This window comes from Cnephaeus nilssonii (genome assembly GCF_951640355.1).
Source record: "Cnephaeus nilssonii genome assembly, chromosome: 15".
Classification (NCBI taxonomy): domain Eukaryota; kingdom Metazoa; phylum Chordata; class Mammalia; order Chiroptera; family Vespertilionidae; genus Cnephaeus; species Cnephaeus nilssonii.
The window spans coordinates 62025098-62049180 of NC_137086.1; the positions used below are offsets into that span (position 1 = coordinate 62025098).

Here is a 24083-nt window from a genome sequence, read left to right on the forward strand (position 1 = left end):
TTACATGCTAAACTTCTGCTTAGATTACTATTCCAACTATGTGTCTTTATCACCTTCCTTTCTTTTTTATTACCTGGTTCTTTTCTTCACCCTGATGCTTCTTGGTCTCTTCCCTACATAGTTCCCTTTTCACCCTCCTTGTTATCTCTGCCCCCGACCCCCCCCCCCCCAATTATGAATTTCCCCCTGTTTTGTTTTTAGCTTCCCCATGATTATAACAGTTTAAAAGCAAACTCAAGAGAAAGCAGAATGTGGAGAAGATCTAAGTGGAGACTGTAACTAGAAGATTCAACTGTATGATGAGGGGAGACAGCTGCTGGGAAGGGTAAAAACCACTTTTCTTAAAGTACAGACTAGGGAGGAATTAGATTTACTTGTAAAGCACAGTAAGTGGCAAAATGCAAGGGTGCCTAATAATGACTGCCTAATGATACCTGAAAACACAGAAATGGGGAAGGGGTTTAAATTTTAAAGGTAGATAACATACTTACATCTAAAAAGCCTGTATATACCCGCACAGGCAAATGAAATTTGGAAGCATTGGTAATGAGTAAAATGTTGTTATCTATGTGTACAGATGATGTGGATGGCATAAAAAACAGGGTAAAAATGTATCCCGATTCGTTTGGAAGAATTAAGACTGGTTTGCTGAAGTTGTGAACCTAGGAAATGATGGGAGAGAAAAAAACATCTTAGTATCTCCTAGCTGGTAGATCAGTGAAGTTAAAGTATGAGGGGTCCCAGACATACTTTAAACATTGTTTTGGCTTCCTCTGGTAGCAACACATCATGAATGAGGATCGCAAAACTGAAAGTGTTAGTAAGGTAAATCGGCCTTTCCACAGGATCAGCAGGACTGTCTCGGATGTGAAACAATGTTGCAGCGTGATCAAATCCCAAATAACTATTTGAGACAAAACAAAACAACAACAAAATCATTTTTATTTCCATGTGTTAACTTAAAATCCAAGTTCTTTTGTTGTGGGCAATAATTTATATTTAGCACTAAGGGCTGTTATTAGAAAATTAAAACTATTAATATTTTAGTGATTGACCACATGATTTAAAACAAAATTCAAAATGCAAAATATTGATATGTAATATAAAGAACTATTTTCTACTTAATTATATGTAATTAAAAAGTTAAAACCAAGAACATATTAACAGAAAGAGTTGTAAGCTAATAAAAATGTTTATCATTAAATTATAAACATCTTTGTACCTACCAAGTTGGATATTAACTTATTGGTTACAGCAGCGATTTTCAATAGGTGTGTCACAAGAATTTTTAAAACATGCAATATCTGATTAGTCAGGGGCACTGACCTCTTTTCCCTTAGATTGTAAAAAAAAAGACAATAGCCAACATAACAATATCCACACAACAATAGTGTGAATGAATAAAAATTATATCTATTTTTTTTTTCACATCTGCAAAAACAAATTTTTTGGTGTGCCCAGAATTTTAGTAACTAGTTTATGTGTGCCATGAGATGAAAAAGGTTGAATATTGCCAGGTTACAGTATAATTAGTAAATGAATTATATATATTATCACCCATTTACAAAAAGTTGCAATTCTAGAACAGTGCATATGAGCTTATAAAGGAATATATATGATTTTGTTTCAAGTGCCAACATACTTTAGTAACAAGCCATGACCACTTCCATGTTACAAAAGGAATTTACAGAAAGGAAACAGTTCAACTGACTTAAACATTATTTAAAACTCATAGATTCCTTTTTCTATTGAATTACTGAGTCATCAAGACTTTAAGTCCAAATCACATCTACCCATTTACCTTTTTCTTCTAAGTAAAATATAAACAAAATATAGGAGACTTTTCTTCTTTATAGTTCAAGTTGTTCTTTTCAACAATAATTCCATGAGTTTGAGAATTTAGCTACTACATTTTTACTAAAGTCAATTAGCAGGAAAACAGAATTTACTGATTAGTAAAAAGTAACAAAGATTAAAGAGAAACTCACCCATCTAATACTTCTGCTTGATATGGTATTTCAAGTTTAGAATAACTCTTTTCCTTTGCTTTAACAGTGATTTTCCCTGAAAACTGAGATGTTTTTTTTGCCTTTGATGCTGAAAGGAAACACACACACACAAGAATATCTGTCACCTTTTGCTATCTCTAAAGAGTTTATACACAGAAGTGTGAGGGTGACTACGTGGACTGAAAAATATTAAAAGGAAAACTGAGCTTTCAAGTTGAATAATTTTACAGTTTTTTAAATCAAATTATCACACTTCATAAAAAATAATGTTTTAATTTTCCTGTAATGGGACAAATAAGGAATTAGCAAATGAACACAATTCAGGAAGACTGAGCTACTGTATTTGAGCTACTTCTCTACAGCCATAAGCTTTGGTTTTGCTTCTATTTATTTTCTCTGTTTTTAAAAGTTTAAATCTTTATTGTTGAAAGTATTACATATGTCTCCTTTCCCCCCCACTGACCTCTATCGGCCGCTCCTGCCCCCAGCTTTGCTTATATTTATAGCAGGGTTTCTCAGCCTTGGCACCATTGACATTTTATGCCAGAGTAACCCTTTGTTGTAGGGTGGGGTGGCTGTCCTTTGCACTGTAGGAAGTTCAGCAGCAACCCAGGCCTCCATTTGCTAAATCAGTAGAAGCACCCCCAGCTGTGACAATCAAGAATGCCTGTAGGCACTGCCAAATGTCCCTGGGAGCAAAACTGCCCCTCACTGACAGCCACTGGTTTACAACCACACTGAGAAAGAAATAACATTACTTGTGTGGCCAGTCTTGCTACAAATTCCCATCAAGTAGAGTTTTAAGCTCTGACCTCTTAGATTAGCCAACCCTAACTCACAGAAATAAGAGGAGACATCTCCTCTCAGCCATCACATTGCCTTCACAAATGAAATAAAACCTCTAAATTCTGTTCTACATAATTCTCACTGGAATTATAAAAGTAGATTCAGCTGGATCCAACCTGAGTACCTATAGGATGTTCCTTTCAAAGCAAATAAAGCCACTTATTTTTATCCCCTTTAAAGTACTTCAGGAATGCTTCCACTTAGAAGAATTTACAGGTGGGCTCTGCAATGGGTGCTACCCAACTCTGGCAAAAATAAATAAATAAATAAATAAAAATAAAAAAGGTATGATATCTACTGTGTGGCTGGCTATGCACAGATGATGACTTAGATTTTTAAAACCCCTATTAAGCCTCATTTATTTCTGCTTGCTATTTTAGACACTCCTGGGTGCTCTTAATTTTTCACTATTTATTCTGATGTAAAGTTGATCACAAGGGCCATAATTAAGGTATTTCATGATATCTTATAAAGTTATATTTTAGCAAATAAAGTTTTTAAAAACCTCAAGAAAAGTCAGTTAAAAATCCTAAAGAATAGTGACTTGGTGAGAAAGATGTTTGCTTGGTAAGTCAACACCATAGAGTTGATATGTGTCTTCTGAAAATATTAAAAGTTAAATAAAACACATATTTCCTGGTGATTTTCACAGCAATCCCAGTGGTATTTTGTGTTGGGATCTGGGGTGGCAGGTAGAATGTTGGAGGGATTGTCCATGATAATAAAAACCACTTTTAAGAAATACAGCACTTGCATAGTAGTACTTATATCAGACAAAATAGACTTTAAACAAAGGCTATAAGAGACAAATAAGGACATTACATAATGATAAAGGGATCAATCCAATAGAAGACTATAACCTTAATTTATGCACCCAACACAGGAGCACCTAAATATATAAAGCAAATACTGATGGATGTAAAGGGTGAGATTGACAGTAATAGTCATAGTAGGGGATTTTAACACCCCACTGACATCAAAGGATAGATCTTTCAGAAAGAAAATCAACAATGAAATAGTGGCCTTAAATGACTCACTAGATCAGATGGATTTAAGTGATAATCTTCAGAGCATTTCAACCAAAAGGAGAATATACATTCTTTACAAGTACACATGGAATATTTTCTAGGTAGACCACTTGTTAGGACACAAAATAAGTCCTAAATTCAAAAAGATTGAAAGCATATCAAGCATCTTCTCCAACCACAACAGTATGAAACTAGAAATTAATCGCAAGAAAAAAAACTAAAAATACACAAACACATGGAGGCTAAATAACATGTTACTAAACAATGAATGGGTAAACAATGAGATCAAAGAAGAAATCAAAAGATACCTTGAGAATAATGAAAATAAAAACACAAGAACAAAAAAATCTATGGGGCACAGCACAAACAGTTCTAAGAGGGAAATTCATAGCATTATAGGCCTACCTCAAGAAACAAGAAAAGTCTCAAACAATCTAACCTTATACCTAAAGGAACTAGAAAAAGAACAACAAAAAAAGCCCCAAGTAGAAGGAAGGAAATAAAGATCAGAGGAGGAATAAGTGAAATGGAGTCTAAAAGAAAAAAATACAAAAGATCAATAAAACCAAGATTTTCTTCTTTGAAAAGATAAACAAGACTGACAAGAAACAAAGAAAGAGGACTCAAATAAATAAAATCAGAAATAAAAGAGGTGAAGTAACAACTGACACCACAAAAATGCAAAGGATTATAAGAAAATATTGAAAGTATATGCCAACAAATTGGACAATCAGGAAGAAATGGATAAATTCCTAGAAACACACAATCTTTCAAAAGTGAATCAAGAAGAAATAAAAGATCTGAACAGACTGATTACAACTAAATAGAAGCAGTAATAATAATAATAATAATAATAATAATAAAAACTCCCAACAAACAAAAAGTCCTGGACCGAATGTCTTCACAGGTGAATTTTATCAAACATTCAAAGAAGAACTAACATCTATCCTCCTCAAACTAGTCCAAAAAATTCAAGATGAGGTAAGATTCCTAAGCTCATTTTACAAGGCCAGCATTATCCTAATTCCAAAATCAAATAAAGACTCTACAAAATTGCCAAAACCGGTTTGGCTCAGTGGATAGAGCGTCGGTCTGTGGACTGGAAGGTCCCAGGTTCGATTCCGGTCAAGGGCATGTACATTGGTTGCGGGCACATCCTCCCGTGGGGGGTGTGCAGGAGGCAGCTGGTTGATGTCTCTCTCTCATCGATGTTTCTAGCTCTCTATCCCTCTCCCTTCCTCTCTGTGAAGAATCAATAATAATAATAAAAAAAAGACTCTACAAATAAAGAAAATTATAGGCCAATATTCCTGATGAACATGGATGCTAAAATCTTCAACAAAATATTAGGTAACTGAATTCAGTGATACAATAAAAAGATCATGCACCATGATCAAGTGGGATTTATTCTTGGGATACAAGGTTGGTACAATATCCACAAATCAATCAACATGATACACAATATAAATAAAATGAATAAAAATCATGTGATCACATCAATGATTTGACAAAACATTTGACAAAATCCAGCACTCATTTATGATAAAAATTCTCAGCAAAGTAGGAACAGAGGGAACATACCTCAACATAAAAAAGGCCATATATGACAAACCCACAGCTAAAATTATACTTAATGGGGAAAAACTAAAAGTGTTTCCCTTGAGATCAGGAATGAGACATGGATGTCCACTTTCACCACTCTTATTCAACATAGTATTGGAAGTACAAGTCATAGCAGTTTGACAAGAAGAAGAAATAAAAGGCACTCAAATTAGAAAGGAAGAAGTAAAACTGTCATTATTTGCAGATGACATAATACTGTATATAGAGAACCACAAAGATTCTACCAAAAAACTACCAGAACTGATAAATCAATTCAGTAAAGTAGCAGGATACAAAATAAACATACAGAAATCAGTTGCATTTTATACACCAAAAATGACAATATCCAAAAGGGAAACTGAGAAAACAATCCCTGATACAATTACATAAAAAAACTAAAATGCCTAGGAATAAACTTAACCAAAGAGGCAAAACACCTGTACTCAGAAAATTTAAAGACCATGAAGAAAGAAATTGAAGAAGGTACAAATAAATAGAAGCATATATCTGTGCTTATGGATAGGAAGAATTAACATCATAAAAATTTCCATATTATCCAAAGCAATCTATAGATTCCACATAATTCTTATTCAAATACCAATGGCATATTTCACAAATCTAAAGCAAATAATCCAAGAATTTATATGGAGCCACAGAAAACCCTGAATAATCACAGCAACCTTGAGAAAGAAGAGCAAGGTTGGAGGTATCACACTACCTGATTATCAAACTATACTACAAGGCTACAGTAATCAAAACAGGATGATACTGGCATAAAAACAGACACATGGATCAATGGAACAGAATAGCGAGTGCAGAAATAAACCCAGGCCTGTATGGTCAATTAATCAAAAGCAAAGGAGGAAAGAATATACAATGGGGTAAAGACAGTCTTTTCAATAAATGGTATAGACAAAATTGAATAGACAAATGCAAAAAAATGAAACTAGATCAACTTCTTACACCATATATAAGAATAAACTCAAAATGGATTAAAGATTTAAATGTCAAGATTTGAAACCATAAAACTCCTAGAATAAAAAAAATAGGCAAGTAAAATCTCTGTCATTTCAGCAGTATTTTTTCTGATATTTGGGCAAGGGAAACAAAAAAAATAAACAAATGGACTACATCAAACTAAAATGTTTCTGCACAGCAAAGGAAATCATCAACAAAATCAAAAGACAACCTACTAAATGGGAAAAGATATTCACCAGTGATACAGTTTATAAAGAACCGATATAACTCAACACCAAAAAACAACCCAATTAAAAAATGGGCAGATGACCTGAATAGACACTTTTCTTAACACATGAGAGGCCGGTGCATGACATTCGTGCACTGGGGGTAGGGGTGGGAGTCCCTTAGCCCGGCCTGCACCCTTTCACAGTCTAGGAGCCCTTGGGGGATGTCCCACTGACGACTAAGCCACAGTTGGACATCCTTAGCGCTGCTGAGGCAGGAGAGGCTCCGCCACTGTGGCTAGGCTTGCCCTCAGCCGGGATTGTGGCTGAGTGGCGCTCCCTCTGTGGGAGTGCACTGACCACCAGGGGGCAGCTCCTGCATTGAGCATCTGCCACCTGGTGATCAGTGCGCGTCATAGCGACTGGTCGTTCTGCCATTCGGTCAATTTGCATATTATCCTATTATTATACAGGATTATTGTATAGGATAATAGACATATACTGTAATGCACCAATCAAAAAACATAGGGAGAGGGACCTGGAGATTATTATGCTAAACGAAATAAGCTAGTCAGAGAAAGACAAGTATCACATGATCTCACTTATATGTGGAATCTAATGGAACAAAATAAACTGATGAACATAAAAGATCCAGAGTCATTGAAGCATGCAACAGACTGACAAATTTCAGAGGGAAAGTAGGGACAGGAAGAGATTAACCAATGAACTTATATGCATAGCCCATGGACAGACAATAGTGCAGGGGAGGCCTGAGGAGGGGATATCTGGTAATACTTTCAACAATAAAGATAAATTTAAAAAGTGAAATAAAATTCCATTACAAAGAGCACACTCTACAGTCCTGGTGCCTACTCTAATAGGATTTGACCTATAATTGGAATAGATATTTGCAAAAATCTACAAACATTTTACAAATGTTGACTCATCTTGCTTTCTGAATTAAGATTTCTGGAATTTTTATTCATGACCTTTGGCTTTCATTCACTGAGGTTCAATGTGAAAAGCATTAAAAAATAAAACCTCTCCGAATTGAGAAAAAAAAGAAAAGAAATACTTAGCGTAGCTGAATAGATAAGAAAACAAGATCCAAATATATACTGTCCACAAGAAACCAACCTTAGAATAAAAGACACACAGAGACTGAAAGTAAAGGGATGGAAAAAGATATTTCATACAAATGGAAACAAATGAAAAAAGCTGTGGCAGCAATATTTATATCAGAAAGAAATAGACTTTAATAAATATAGCATTTGTGCCTGCCAGTGTAGTTCAGTGGTTGAGTGTGGACCTATGAATGAGGAGGTCACAACTCGATTCCTGGTCAGGGCACATGCCTGAGTTGCAGGCTGGATCCCCGGTTGGGGGCATGCAAGAGGCAGCTGATCAATGATTCTCTCTCATCACTGATGTTTCTATCTCTCTCCCTCTCCCTTCCTCTCTTTTAAGTCAACATATATATAAAAGAAATATAGCACTTGCTTTAAACAATGCTTTCCCCCTTTGCCTCTGTATTTAATTTTACACAATTTCTTTAAGCAGCACTTATTTTAGAGTCCATGATCTCAGAAGAACCAACATCACTGACATTCATTCATTTCAAGAATGAAAACATTCACTGGGTTGCCAGTCCATGAGCTTGAGAAGAACATGGGAGGCAGGGACAGCACTGTCCTGACGCAGACCTCATTCCTAGGACTTATCAGGAGGGTGGGTCCTCAGTGCTCTCAGGGGTCAGGAATTACTATTGGCTGCTCTCTTTCTTGGAAAGAAAAGAGAATGTACCTGCTAATACTGATACTGGTGGTCGTGATTGTGGTATCTTAGCAACACAGAAACAATTTATCACAGGCCTGAAAATAATTGTGGCATCAAAAACTTCTATAATCCTACTTGACAGCTGGATCATGACAGTATGCAACATATTCTATCTTGAGTTCCTCTGGAGTTTTCCCTGAGCTCATGGGATGAGGACTGAAGGTGGCACCCAGCTAGTGCAGTTGGTCCAGACCCTCCTGAGAACCCTCCACGTGCAAGCAGCAAGCATGGTGCTCTCACACTGTGCAGTGTTCCAGCGTTCTGCTACACGCAGAAGGCTACTCAGTGATCACTCTTCTGATGAGGAGCTTAGCTGTAAGATGTGGACTGTGAGCAGATATGGCTTTATCATACAGCCAAAGTATAAGCTTCAGGGATCCTCACTTTTATGGGCCCCGATGACACAAGCCCCACTGCAAGTTTCAGTTCTCATTAAATCTAATTACACATAGTTAAGCAGCTATTATGTCACTATTTGAAAAATATTCTAGTAAAGTGGGAAAAATGAATAAAAAATACTACTCAAATATGTTTGTGTAGGTTGAGTTAACATTTCAAGTATCAAAATATACAGCATAATAATTTTATCACAAAAGCTATTACTTTAGCTTGGGCAGAACTGTATGCTGTGCTTATAAAAGCAAATATATGAAAATGTTACGAGAATATTTTTGCTCTCAAATTCAAACATGCTTCCAAAATTCAAATACATTATCACCTAACTATGAAAATTAATGACTTCATAATTAAAACAAAGCATAATTGGAATATATATAGGAGAGCCCAGTTTTAATTTAATTCTATTGTATTTGCCAATACTAATTTAGGCTTATAAAGTTATGTTATTTCCTTTCATTAAACAACCAAATAAGAGTTCTTGATGTTCTCTATATTAAGATGTTGATACAGAGGCCTTTTGTTTATCAAAATAAGGCACTGTATTAGAAAAAGTTTAATACTTACCATCAAAACTAATACTTGCAACTTTGGTATATTTACTTTCTGAAGCTTTTAAGGTAATTGGTTTAAAGTGTACCGTTATGGCGTCATTTTGGGGTGTGGGTCGAACACTCTGCAAAGAGAAAAATACAGATAGTAATGCTTTAGTCTAATCGTTCAGTTACATTACACTGGAAAGTATACTGGAAAAGTAAGGCAGAATCAAAATTTTAAAACTTTAACTATGTGGTCCCTTTAAAATGGAGTAAGCCAAACTAATAAAATGTTAAATTAATTTCAGTAGAATATCTTTATGAAATAAAATGATCAAAAGAAAAATGTATGATAGATAAAAATCTAAAGACAAACTAGTATATGGGGTGTGAGTACATAAAACAAAAAAAGGTATTTACTTTTTCAAGTGAATGCCTAAGTCATAAATTAAGAGAGGGAGACACGACGATTTATGACCGAGTCCCTCTGAAAGAACCCATAATACTAAAATTTGTCATCCTGGTTAGATGAAGATGAACAATGAACATGAATTTGGGAGCTGCTGCTCCTTTGGCAAGACGGTGTTGCAGACCCATTCCTAACGCTGTTTTCTGTTGTCCAGGGTGCTCTGTGCAAGCGTGGTACTGCTGGCCAGAGGCAGGGTTTCATTCCCAGCTGAGCACTGAGCAGTGATGTGATCGCAGGGAGATGTAATCGGAAGAGGTCAGAATTCTTTAAACTTAATAAGAAGTAACTTTAACTGATGATCCTCACTGACACAAAGCACTTTTCATTGGAAGGAACTTTAAAGATCCCACCTTCTTTCCCTGTTTAGAGATGAAGAGAACCATGCAGTATTGAGTGATGTTTCAGTAGCTAGGCATCAAGAGGCAGAATTGGAAGCGAGGGTCCCAACTCGGTCCAGGGCCCTTCTTCACCTGACAGCCCTTGCCCAAACATACACTAACACAACCACTACACACACTGCTTTCCACTACCTACAGGCAGAGCATCTCTGGCCCAATGCTGGTAACTGAGCCATCAGCAGGTCTTGACTGGTCCTGGAACCATGGCCCTAAGAAGCTCTATAGTTTCTGTGCCTGAAATCTTCACAGCTATAGCACCTGCCTCATGCTCTCACAATTCTACTCTTTTCCTTCCCTTTTCTTTGACTACTCCTAATTTGCTTGTAATCTCTCATTGAGGCTGTGAGTTGATTTGCTTATCTATACATACAAAAAGCCAGCAACTGTAATAGCCATACTGACCATAAGGAATGACCGGTCACTATGACACCCACTGTGGCCAGCGAACCAGCCTGATTAGACGCCTGCCAACCTCCTGGCCCCTCCCCCTGTCAGCCCACCCCTGATAGGATTCTCCCACCCCGATCAAGAGTGGGGCCGGCAGGCCAAGTGCCCCCTCTCTCCCCTCCGCCCTGATCAGCCCACCCCACCATGATAGGCCCGCAGCCCCTCCCCCTGGCTGGCCCCACTCCTGATCGCCCCCCCCCAATAGGGGGTGGGGCCAGCAGGCCGGCCAACCTCCTGCAGCCCCTCCCCCCACCCAGCCCCACCCCAGATCAGCCCCCCCACCCCAATCAGGAGCAGGGCCGGCCGGCCAATCACCCACGGCCCCTCCCCCAGGCTGCTGGCCCTCGATCAGCACCCCCCACCCCAATCAGGGGCGGAGCCCGCTGGCCAATCGCCCGTGGCCCGTTCCCCCAGCCGTCCTGGCCCCGACTGGGGTGGGCTGGCGGGCCAACCTCCTGCCATCTCCTCCTCCTGACAGGCCCAGCCCTGATCAGCCCTGATTGGGGCCGGGCCTGCCAGACACCACCTGTGCACGAATTCACGCACTGGGCCTCTAGTATTAATATACTTATTATCAATAAGCTTACTGCAATTAGCAACCACTTAAAGTACAAGTCTCTTCATTCCTTGAAGGGTGTGTGTGTGCTCAAAGCAGTTTGAACTGTAAGATAAACAAAAACTGGATAACATTTCATTTGGTTCTATTACTCTGTACTACTACGTTAGTACTATAGGCCCGGTGCATGAAACTCGTGCATGGGGGTGTGTGTCCCTCAGCCCAGCCTGCACCCTCTCTAATCTGGGATCCCTCTCACAATCCAGGACTGCTGGCTCCCAACCACTCGCTTGCCTGCCTGCCTGATTGCCCCCTAACCACTCCACTGCCATCCTGATGGACCCCTAACTGCTCCCCTGCTGGCCCAATTGCCCCCAACTGGCCTCCCCTGCAGACCTGGTTCCCCCAACTGCCCTCCCCTGCTGGCCTGGTGGCCCCCAACTGCCCTCCCCTGCAGGCCTGGTCCCCCCCCAACTGCCCTCCCCTGCAGGCCTGGTCCCCCCCAACTGCCCTCCTCTGCAGGCCTGATTGCCCCCAACTGTCCTCCCCTGCAGGCCTGGTCCCCTCCAAGTGCCCTCCCCTGCAGGCCCGGTCACTCCTAACTGCCCTCCCCAGCAGGCCTGATCACCCCCAACTGCTCTCCTTTGCAGGCTTGGTTCTTCCCAACTGCCCTCCCCTGCCGTCCATCTTGTGGCGGCCATCTTGTGTCTACATGATAGCAGCCATCTTTGACCACATGGGGGCAGCCATCTTGTGTGTTGGGAGTGATGGTCAATATGCATATTACCTCTTTATTATATAGGACTAGAGGCCTGGTGCATGAAATGCATGCATGGAGGAGGGGGTTGTCCCACAGCCCAGCATGCACCCTCTCCAATCTGGGATCCCTCTCACAATCCAGGACTGCTGGCTCCTAAACCCTCACCTGCCTGCCTGCCTGATTGCCCCTAACCGCTTCTGCCTGCCAGCCTGATCACCCCTAACCACTCCCCTGCCAGCCTGATCGATGCCTAACTGCTCCCCTGCCAACCTGATTGCCCCTACCTGCCCTCCCCTGCCAGCCTGGTCGCCCCTAACTGTCCTCCCCTGCAGGCCTGGTCCCCCACAAACTGCCCTCCCCTGCTGGCCCAGTAACCCCAAACTTCCATCTCTTGCCAGCCTGATCGCCCCAACTGCCCTCTCCTGCAGGCCTTGTCCCCCAAACTGCCCTCCCCTGCAGGCCTGGTCAACCCCAACTGCCCTCTCCTGCAGGCCTGGTCACCCCTAACTGCTCTCCCCTGCAGGCCTGGTCCTCCCCAACTTCCCTCCCTTTCAGGCCTGGTAACCCCCCCAACTGTCCTCGCCTGTGGGCCTGGTTCCCCCCAACTGCCCTCCCCTGCAGGGCTGGTCCCCCCCAACTGCCCTCCCCTGAAGGCTGGGTCCCCCGCAACTGCCCTCCCCTGCAGGCCTGATCGCCCCCAACTGCCCTCCCCTGCAGGCCTGATCGCCCCCAACTGCCCTTCTTTTCAGGCCTGGTCCCTCCCAACTGCCCTCCCTTTCAGGCCTGGTCGCCCCCAACTGCCCTCCCCTGCTGGCCTGGTCACCCCTAACTGCTCTCCCCTGTAGGCCTGTTGCCCCCCCAACTGCCCTCCCTTTTCAGGCCTGGTCCCTCCCAACTGCCCTCCCATGCAGGCCTGGCCTCCCCCAACTGCCCTCCCCTGCAGGCCTGGTTCCCCCAACTGCCCTCCCCTGCAGGCTGGGCCCCCTACAACTGTCCTCCCCTGCAGGCCTTATCGCGGCGGTCATCTTGTGTGTTGGAGTGACGGTCAATTTGCATATTATATCTTTATTAGATAGGATTTCTTCTAAAGGAAAGGGAAGCAGTACAGAAGCACATGTGACAATCCCATAGTGAACAGTTTACAAGGGTGAGTTTGAGTAAGCTGCCCATCCACTGTGGGCCTGATTTTTTCCATCTGTAAAATCCTAAAGCAGTGGTTGGCAAACTCATTAGTCAACAGAGCCAAATATCAACAGTACAACGATTGAAATTTCTTTTGAGAGCCAAATTTTTTAAACTTAAACTTCTTCGAACGCCACTTCTTCAAAATAGACTTGCCTAGGCCATGGTATTTTGTGGAAGAGCCACACTCAAGAGGCCAAAGAGCCACATGTGGCTCGCTAGCCGCAGTTTGCTGACCATGATCCTAGGGCAGTGATGGCGAACTTATGACACGTGTGTCAGCACTGACACGCGTAGCCATTTCTGATGAGACGCGGCCTAAGCCTCCACTCAAGCTACAAAGTTTCAATTATAGAAAGTAAACAAATTCAAACAGAAATGGCAGCAGAATGGAGCTTGAGAGAGCAGGCCAGGGTTGCCGCCGGCAACAGGGGAAGCAAAGCTTTCTGCACACCCTGGCCGGGCCCAGGCCTCTGATTAAGGCTACAAAGTTTCAATTATAACCTCAACAGAAATGGCTGCCAGCCGAGGAGGGAGCCCCAGGCTTGGCTCCGCTGCAGGCTACAAAGTTTCAATTGTAGAAGGAAAATAAATTCCAGATACCAGGGCCTCCACTTAGGTTGCCAGGGGGCGTGGCCGGCCTGCAAACCACCACAGGCCCCTCGCTCAGGCCGCCCCACGCCCCAAGGGAACCCCACCCTGATCAGGGACACCCTTCAGGGCAAACCAGCTGGCCTCCACCTCTGTACCAGGCCTCTATCCTATCTAATAAAAGAGTAATATGCAGATTGATCATCACTGCAACACACAATATAGCTGCCCCCATGTGGTCAAAGATCCTGCCCCCATGTGGACACAAAATGGCCACCACAAGATGGCCAGCAGGAGAGGGCAGTTGGGACGCACCCGGCTTGCAAGGGAGAGCAGTTGAGAGGGACCAGGCCTGCAAGGGAGGGCAGTTGGAGGTGATCAACCTTGCAGGAGAGGGCAGTTAGGGGTGACCAGGCCGACAGAGGAGGGAAGTTGGGGGCAAACAGGCTGGCAGCAGAGTGGTTAGGGGGTGATCAGGCTGGCAGGCAGAAGCAGTTAGGGGCAATCAGGAAGGCAGGCAGGCAAGCAGTTGGGAGCCAGCAGTCCTGGATTGTGAGAGGGATCCCAGATTAGATAGGGTACAGGCTGGGCTGAGGGACAACCCCCCTCCGTGCACGAATTTCGTGCACCGGGCCTCTAGTACAGACACATATATAAATCGGTTATTATTTATTTCTTTTTTTTTCATTAGAACCAATCAAAGCGTAATATGATAATGATATGCTAAGGCCACTCAACTGCTCACTATGACGTGCACTGACCACCAGGGGGCAGATGCTCTGACCGGTAGGTTAGCTTGCTGCTGGGGTCTGGTCAATTGGGACTGAGCAAGATGGGCTGGACATGCCCTGGAGCCCTCCCCGCCTGGCCAGCCTCCCACGTCCCCCCCAGTCCCGATTGTGCACCAGTGGGGTCCCTCAGCCTGGCCCGTGCCCTCTCACAATCTGGGACCTCTTAGGGATGTCGGAGTGCTGGTTTCAGCCCGATCCTGCAGGCCAGGCCGAAGGACCCCACTGGTGCACAAATTCATGCTCCGGGCTCTAGTAATCCTATCTAATAAAAGGAGTAATATGCAAATTGACCTTCACTCCAAGACACAAAATGGCCACCCCCATGTGGTCAAAGTTGGCCGCCACAAGATGGCTGACAGGGGAGGGCAGTTGTGGGGGACCAGGCCTGCAGGGGAGGGCAGTAGGGGGGGCCAGACCTGCAGGGGAGGAGAGTTGGGGGGACCCAGGCCTGCAGGGGAGGGCAGTTGGGGGGGACAAGGCCAGCAGGGGAGGGCAGTTGGGGGAGACCAGGTCTGCAGGGGAGGGCAGTTGTGGGCAATCAGGCCAGCAGGGAGGGCAGTTAGGGGTGACTGGGCCAGCAGAGGAGGGCAGTTGGGGGAGACCAGGCCAGGAGGGGAGGGCAGTTGAGGTGGACCAAGCTTGCAGGGGAGGGCAGCTGGGGGGGACCCAGGCCTGCAGGGGAGGGCATTTGGGGGGAGACCAGGCCAGCAGGGGAGGGCAGTTGTGGGCGATCAGGCCAGCAGGGAGGGCAGTTGGGGGAGACCAGGTCTGCAGAGGAGGGCAGTTGTGGGCCATCAGGCCACCAGGGAGGGCAGTTAGGGGTGACCGGGCCAGCAGAGGAGGGCAGTTGTGGGGGGACCAGGACATTAGGGGAGGGCCATTAGGGGTGACCAGGCCTTCTGGGGAGGGCAATTGGGCGGGGGCAGGCCTGCAGGGGAAGGCAGTTAGGGGCAATCGGGCTGGCCGGGGAGCAGTTAGGCATCGATCAGGCTGGCAGTGGAGTGTTTAGGGGGTGATCAGGCTGGCAGGCAGAAGCAGTTAGGGGCAATCAGGCAGAGGCAGGCGAGCGGTTGGGAGCCAGCAGTCCAGGATTGTGAGAGTGATGTACCTCAAGGGGTCCCAGATTTGAGAGGGTGCAGGCTGGGCTGAGGGACACCCCCCAACCCCATGCATAAATTTCATGCACCAGGCCTCTAGTAATAATAATAAGCTCTGACTCTGCCTTGGCCAGATGGCTTAGTTGGTTGGAGTGTCGTTCCATATACCAAAAGGCTACAGGTTTGATCCCTGGTTGGGGCATATACATGAGGAGCGATTGATGTTTCTCTCTCACATTGATATTTCTCTGTCTTTGCCTTTCACTCTCTCTAAAAAAAAAATAATAATAAAAAATATATCCTTTGATGAGGATTAAAAATAACAACCCTGACTCATTTTCACTATTTGGAAAACTCATGCGCCTTATAGAATTGTTGCATTAAATAAGGTAATCCCCGTGAAGAACCTTGCATGGAGCAAATAAAAGAGAAAAGGGGGTACATGGGTCTATTTAATTCCATCATAAATGTACTGAACACTAACTTTTTTTCATTCACATTCTTAGGCTTAATTGCTAATTTCATTTTTCTAGGAAATGTTTATTAAAAAAGACATTTGCTGCTGAAACCAGTTTGGCTCAGTGGATAGAGCGTCGGTCTGCGGACTGAAGGGTCCCAGGTTCGATTCCGGTCAAGGGCATGTACATTGGTTGCGGGCACATCCCCGGTAGGGGGTGTGCAGGAGGCAGCTGGTTGATGTTTCTCTCTCATCGATGTTTCTAGCTCTCTCTCTCCCTTCCTCTCTGTAAAAAATCAATAAAATATATATATAAAAAAATAAAAAATAAAAAAGACATTTGCTGTGGTCCATTCATTGTATGTAAAAAGTTGGACCAGAATGTTTGGGCTATGTAAAGGCACTTACCCATTAAATCTTTAAACCAAGCATGTCAAACTCGTGGACATGCTTGCTCTAAACCCTGACATTGGAGAAGTGATTGCAGGCCTGAAGTCTGTCCAACAAGCACAAAAGCTCCCACTCTGACCCTGCTCTGTGCAATGGCCCCCCACACACTGAAGAAACCAGTAACAGACAAAAAGTATGCAGAACACACAAACAATACAAATAATCTGACATCTGAAACAGGCAATGGCAGGGTGGTCCACTGGCTATCCAAAGCTGAAGAGGAATCTTGGATGCTGCAAGGAAGTTGTGCTTCTTGATGTCCCTCTGTGCAAGGGAGTGTGGCTGTGTTACCAGGTATGGGATAAATGTGTTCCATGTAAATAATAGGCTAAAGAAGAAATCCAGCATTAGCAGGTTCAGAGAAAGTAAGTAGGGCCAAAGCAACCAGGACAAATCTAGCAGAAGGACAGGAAATTCTGGTATACTAAGCTATAAAATTTTGAAAAAATGAACCATAGTTCAGACTCTAGCTGGTTTGGCTCAGTGGGTAGAGCATCGGCCCATGGACTGAAGGGTCCCAGGTTCGATTCCAGTCAAGGGCTCGTACCTCAGTTGCAGGCTCAATTCCTGGCCCCGGTTGGGGCACCTGTGGGAGGCAACCAATTGATGTACCTCTTTTACATCAATGTTTCTCTCTCTCTCTCTCTCTCTCTGTCTCTCCTCCTTCCTTCCATTTTCTCTAAAAAAAAGAAAAAAAAAACAATGGAAAAATATCGCTGGGTGAGGATTAACAAACAAATGAACAAAAAATAAAGTATTTAAAAAAAATCACAGTTCTGGATAAAAGAAAGATTTGAAAATGTTAACACACAGCAGTGATTCCTAGGCCTTTGAATTTCACTGACTGGTAAAATCTAGAATGTGCATGTGTTTATGCTTGTGGAGGGAAGTCTAAGAGAGGTTTCCTAAATTTTATTTTGTGAATGTGAGAATATTGGTGGTGGGGGAAGGAGAATCTCCTTCTCCTCTTACTTTCATTCATAAAATAAAAGATATTTTAATGTCAGAAAAATTAACAAAACCAAACGTTAGTTCTTTGAAAGGATTAATAAAATTGACAACCCTTTAGCTAGATTGATAAAAAAAATTTTAATATAGAGAAGACTCAAATTACTCAAATCAAGGACAAAAAAACAGGACATTACTACCTACTTCAAAGAAAAAGTATAAAAGAAAATACTATGAACAATGGTATGCCAACAAATTAGATAACTTAGATAAAATGAAAAATCCCTAGGAAGAATAAGCACTAGAATTGATTCAAGGAGAAATACAGAATGTGAATATACCTACAGCAAATAAAGAGACTGAATTAGTAAATCTCAACTTCCCCAAAAGAAAAGCCTAGACCTAGATAGATGGCTTCATCGGTGAATTCTACCAAATATTAAAGAAAAATTAACACCAAACTTTTACAAACTCTTACTAAAAATAGAAGAGGAGGAAACACTTCCCAACAACACACACACACACACACACACACACACACACACACACACACACACACCTCTATTCATAAAGTGACAGTTATTGTAATGTCAAAGAAACAGCATATTATTGCAGCATAGTCCTTTTCTAGAAAGGGTATTTTAAACTTTTTTAAACATACACACACTTAAAATGAATATATTTTTGAAAGCAAGTCTATAAAAATACTAGAGGCCCGGTACACAACATTCGTGCACTGCGGGGGTGGGGTGGGGTGGAGGGAGGGTTCCTCAGCCCAACCTACGCCCTCTTGCAGTCCGGGACCCCTTGGGAATGTCTGGCTGCTGGCTTAGGCCCACTCCCTGGGAGTGGGTCCTTAGCGCTGCAGCAGAGACAGAAGAGGCTCTCGCCACCATCGCCAGCTGTGAGCCCGGCTTCTGGCTGAGTGGCGCTCCCCCTGTGGGAGTATAATGACCATCAGGGTGCAGCTCCTGCGTTGAGCGTCTGCCCCCTGGTGGTCAGTGTGTGCCATAGTGACCGGTAGTTCCGTCGTTCGGTCTATTTGCATATTAGCCTCTTATATAGGATATACATTAAGGTTACTATTTAAAAAGAAAGATAACAAGAACAAGAGACATAATGCTGCTGCTTACTGCTCTGGTGTTTTTGTTTCGATGGCAGGGTGGCCAGGTCATCTATGGAAAGGTCCTGGGCCCACTCCAGGAATATGGCAATATACCAGTACACAGCCAATGGCATCACAGGTCTCTCTCAACCTGCCTAACACTGGAGGGGCAGGAACCCCAGGTGGGGTGGTTTCACCCCCTGTGCATACAAGGGAAGCTCTCTACCAGACCCCACTTCCCTTGCTCCCTCTCCCCCAATTCTTCCACCTAGCAGGAAGAGAGACAGGTCAGAGATTAAAGACACTGCCTAGACTATGATCCTACTAGTGATCCCACTAGTGCATTAAAATGTGGTTACCTGGAATGACAACCTCTCGCTTCCTCATTTTGGGTTTGTGTACTCTCCTCTCTTTGGTCTCTACCACCTGGTGGTAAACTCTAGGTTTGGCCATCCCTTAAGTCTCCAGCCCATCTATTCTCCCTCATTTTATCAGAGTTCTCTGAATTTAGGTTTCTAACATCAGCACAGGTTATAATAAAAATGTACTGCTTTCCTTTTCCATTTTTCCCTATGAACATATCTTGGAGACCTCACTAAGAGGCGAGGTTATGCCTACAACAAACTATGAATATCCCTGTCTTTTTTTTTTTTTTTTTTGGTCTTTTTGTGTACCTAAAACCATTTAATGGCACGCCAAATCCACTAAAGGAATAAAAGTCATCTGTTCTGTGCATATGTGTGAGGGGAAGTGGGGGCCCTAGTTTATAGTATGCTACTTAGGTAACTACTAGAGCTGCCAGTTAGAAGGACCACCTGTGACAAATGCTAACAGCAGTCTACTGTTACCTACCATACTTCTTTGCTTCATGATTTCTCTTGCCAACACATCTGAATTTTTTTTTTTCTTTTTACCTTCCTATACATTAAGTCTAACAACAAACCTGATGGAATCTGTATAACCTGTTCTTCTTTGCACATGCCAGATAGGATTTACCAGAATCCACATGCCTTTTATATGGTTCTGTCAACCTCATAAACTTCGGTTCAAACTTAACTAGGAGAAGATCGCCTACATTCCCTTCTCATCCTTAAAATTTGGTGGTTAAGGCAGAATAGGTTTCTCACATCATACTTAGAATCAAGTTGTCACCAGGTCACCACGGAACAAAGTTCTTTTAGAGGAAGAGTTTAATTATTTTTAACTTTGCCATAAGTTTAAAAACAAAGAATATATAAATTAGTAAAAAGATAAGTAAAAACTTACTGTTATTGGTACATCTTTTGTTCCTGAATTTAACAAATGAAGATTTAAAACTTTTGGTAGATCTGTTAAAATTGAGGAAAAGAAATATTTCTTAAAATGGTGTGTTTTATAGCAAGTTAGAATCTTATTAGATAACAAATTGAATCTATTCTAGAATGTGAAATAAAATGGCCATCACATTAATAAAAATAAACATTAGGTAGGAATCACCTTACTCATACTAGTATGGACAGTGTATGTTACAAGAACTGCCCCTACCTCAACAAACCAAACCAAAACATTTTTTAGTGAAGCTGACATTAACACTTGTAATTTTCTAGCAAAGCATAATGAAGCAAATTAAAAATGTGCAATGTGAAATCATATTAAAACTGAATCTAATATTGAAAAATGGATCTTCAATTTCAAACAAGCAATTTTTAATTACACATGGCCCACAGACATCCCAAATTACAAGTACAACGCAGAGGTTAAGGGTGCTGATCCCCACGTATTTGAAAATCCACATCTCACTTTTGACCCTCCTAAAACTTAACTACATTCTCTCCGTATCTGAGGGGGGTTGGTTCCAAGGCACCCAGCAGATACCAAAATCTGCAGAAGCTCAAGTTCCTTATATAAAAAGGTTCAGAACAATGCAGTCTACCCTCCACATCCACAGATTCCCAAACACAAATTGAAAATCTGGTTTTCAATGCCTGGTTGGTTGAATAACAGATGCTAAACCTGGGATACAGAGGGACAACTGTATATTTATTGAAAAAATCTGCATATAAACAGACCTGTGCAGTTCAAACACATTGTTCAATCGTCAACTACACTCTCACTTTTTCCTTAATAAATCCTTAACTTGATTGTTTTCAATTTTAGAATTTGAATTCTTTCTCTGACCATCTTGGACACATTTTTAACATCATGTCATTATAATGCAATTAAATAATATCTAAACAAAAATCCAGAAGTAGGTGTGGAATTGGATTCCAACACTGGGATGCTACTTTGTGCCTCAACTTCCATTTAGAACACCTTTCTGAAGGTGTCCCATGACCTTGCTTTGCCGTCTGGTAAGCAATGGTGTCCCTCAGAGGAACGGGGTATAAACTGCAAGGATTCTCAGTTTCCCCAAGTAGATTTCTACAAGATAATACAACCCACAAGAAGGAACTTTCAAAGCTGAATTACAAAGTGGTTAAAGTAGAACCATTTAGTACCAAACAGGGTGTTTTTAAGACCTATAAAGACACTGTCTCTTTTTTTACCTTGTGTTCGCAGTGTACCAAAATCTAACATTTCTGTTGAGGAATAAATTCCAGGAGCTTGGAAAGAAGAAAAGTAAACAATTATATATTTCACTTTGCCAGAGTCAGATGCAATGAAAACAAACAAACAAACAAACAAACAAACTTGCAGTGCCTTCAGTTTTCCACGAACCTGTTGTAACTTCAACCTCAACAGGAAGAATGATGAACTCTGTGTTGTCTGAAGCGTTAGTCTTTATTCTTATGAAGGCTGTGTGGTTATCTGCTTCTCTGGAGGAAAAACTGGCTCTCATCACTCCCTTGGTTTCATAAGGAGGAATTTCCTGACAAGTTAACAGACCATAATGTAGCACACCTTTTTTAATGTTGCAAAGCCACCAAGTTTATTAAATAAGATGACATCGACTGAAAAATGCATAATTATTTTATACTAGAGGCCCGGTGCACGAATTCATGCACAAGTGGGGTTCCTCGGCCTGGCCTGCGGGATAGGGCCGAAATTGGCTCTCCGATATCCCCCAAGGGGTCCCAGATTGCGAGAGGGTGCAGGCCAGGCCGAGGGACCCCACTGGTGCATGATCGGGGCCGGGGAGGAATGTGGGAGGTTGGCCAGCAGGGAAGGGACTGCGGGAGGGCTCCAGGACATGTTGGGCCCATCTCGCTCAGACCCGATTGGCCGGACCCCAGCAGCAAGCTAACCTACCGGTAGAAGTGTCTGACCCCTGGTGGTCAGTGCACATCATAGCGAATGGTCGACTGGTCAACTGTCTGCACCCTGGTGGTCAGTGCACGTAATAGTGACTGGTCGATCGGTCGACTGTCTGCCACCTGGTGGTCAGTGCACATCATAGCGAGTGGTTGAGCGGTCTTAGCATATCATTAGCATATTATGCTTTGATTGGATGAATGGCCGACCAGACACTTAGCATTATTAGGCTTTTATTATATAGGATACTTACTAAGAAAAAATACAATGATAATTAAATATATTCCACTGACTATAAAATACATTCCAATTTGGGAGGATGTTAAAATGTCAAAAATGTGCATTGCCACTTTCAAAATCATCATTAAAAGGTAAAATTAATCTATAAAGTCAGTTGTTCTTCAATGTATTGGTGGTGCCTAGGTGTATAATTCAGTCCTGAAATGCTCTAATCAAAAAAATGTCACCATCAGAAGGAAGGTTTTATAGGAGCCTTTATATGGATAACCAAGAGAGCTTCCTTTCTGCTTTCCTTTCATTTAAAACCTAACAAAAACAAAGCCCCCAAGTAGAGCTGCAGTTTGCCAACTGTGGTCAGGAAGGCTGTAGTCATAGAAGACAGCACCAATTTTCAGGCACTAGAAAGAAGACATTGAAAAAATAGGCTTTTTTGGGAAGTGTAATTCTTTTCCTGGTTTTAGAACAATCTGGCTTTCCTTGCTTTAGAACAATTCTGGGATGATCAGAATTTCTCTGCACCTTTTGGCATATTTTAGGAAATCCCTGTGTTTTACATTTTATTGTTCTTCAGTCACCCTACTCTCAACTTTTTAAAGTAGGAAGGAGGTGACTGGAACCCTCCTGGGGCTACTAGAGCGAGACCATCCACTCATCCAATTTGCCCATCTCTGGGAGCTGGCTTGGTCTCTGGATTTTCAGGTACTGAAATGAACTGGGGGTGAGGTCAAGGCCAACTGACGTTTTTCTCTCTAGCTTTGTAGGACTAGGAGTCACTCTATCTTTTCTTGTACTCACTGGGAGTATTAAAACATTATGCAATTTCTGCTACCATTCATTATAGTTCTTAAATAATTAGAAATCTGAATACTCTTATGTTTGTTTATTAGATACCCATTATATTTCATAGTAAATTCTTAGTTCTTCTATCTAAATATACAAATTTAATACCTTATAAAGTTAATTTTCTGAAGCATTGTTTTTATACACTATTTCTCTCAAAGGCTTTTCAAATAATAACAATTATAAGGTAAAATATTTTGCAGAAAGGATATAAATGGACCACTGTTATGTATTGCTACCTGATAGTGTGTTTCTATATCTTAGCAGTTAGCTGATCACTGACAAATTTGCTTCTAAATGTTTAAGTCCTAAAAAGACCCCACATATCCTTTCCCTGGTTGAGACTGGTGTTTAACAGTGCAATTCATAAAGAAATGTTGATCTTCAGAACTTTTCAGAGTGGCACTGTCAATGTGAGTGGCCTTGATACAAAAGCTGCATTTACTTATGTCTTTTCCCCCTTTGATTAAAGCATGGTAGATGACATTAAAACCCCAAACTTTCCTATGGCAGGAACCTTTGCAAGTAAGGTAGTTACAACATATTCATTAATTTGGTTAATATTTGGTAGTATTCTCTAAGGAAAAGTGGTTTTCTATGCACTAACAAAAAACTACTGCTAAATAGTCAACATTAAAGGTGGACATAGGTCACCTAAGAATTTAAAAATTTCCAAGTCCTCATAAAGGGTTTGACTATGTTTGCTCTGCAAATGCCATCTCATCTAGTAAGTCCGATGGGTCAATTCTCTACCTTCAAAAATCGAATGGAACCTTTCCACAGGGTGTTTTTTTTTTTTTTTTTTTTAAATCTTAGAGTAAGCAAATTATAAACGATTAGATTCAGAGACACCTTTACCAATATAAAATCCCTTCCTTTCCACACAGTGGGTTAAAGATTTCACCAATTTTATTCACTACTCTTTCCAAAAATTACTTTTCTCTCACTCTCTCATCCAATTTTCAAATATACAATTTTCAATATTAAACAGCAATTAAGAAAACGTCACCCCTATTTTTTCAGGTGATAAGGAATTAAGTCTTTTGTGGTGTATTTAATAAAATCATTGGTTTTGTGCGACCAC

At 42.0% G+C, this 24083-nt stretch overlaps 1 protein-coding gene across 1 annotated transcript in view; it reads right to left on the reverse strand.

Moving 5' to 3' along the window:
• TMEM131 (transmembrane protein 131) overlaps positions 1-24083 on the reverse strand; it is a 202855-nt gene that overhangs the window by 54180 nt on the left and 124592 nt on the right. The window contains exons 9-15 of the mRNA XM_079792637.1: positions 21386-21536; positions 21214-21270; positions 19955-20016; positions 9469-9577; positions 1989-2097; positions 751-904; positions 492-662 (exon numbers count right to left, since the gene is read on the reverse strand). Coding sequence (XP_079648763.1) covers positions 492-662; positions 751-904; positions 1989-2097; positions 9469-9577; positions 19955-20016; positions 21214-21270; positions 21386-21536 — 813 coding nt within the window. The remainder of the gene's footprint in view (positions 1-491; positions 663-750; positions 905-1988; positions 2098-9468; positions 9578-19954; positions 20017-21213; positions 21271-21385; positions 21537-24083) is intronic.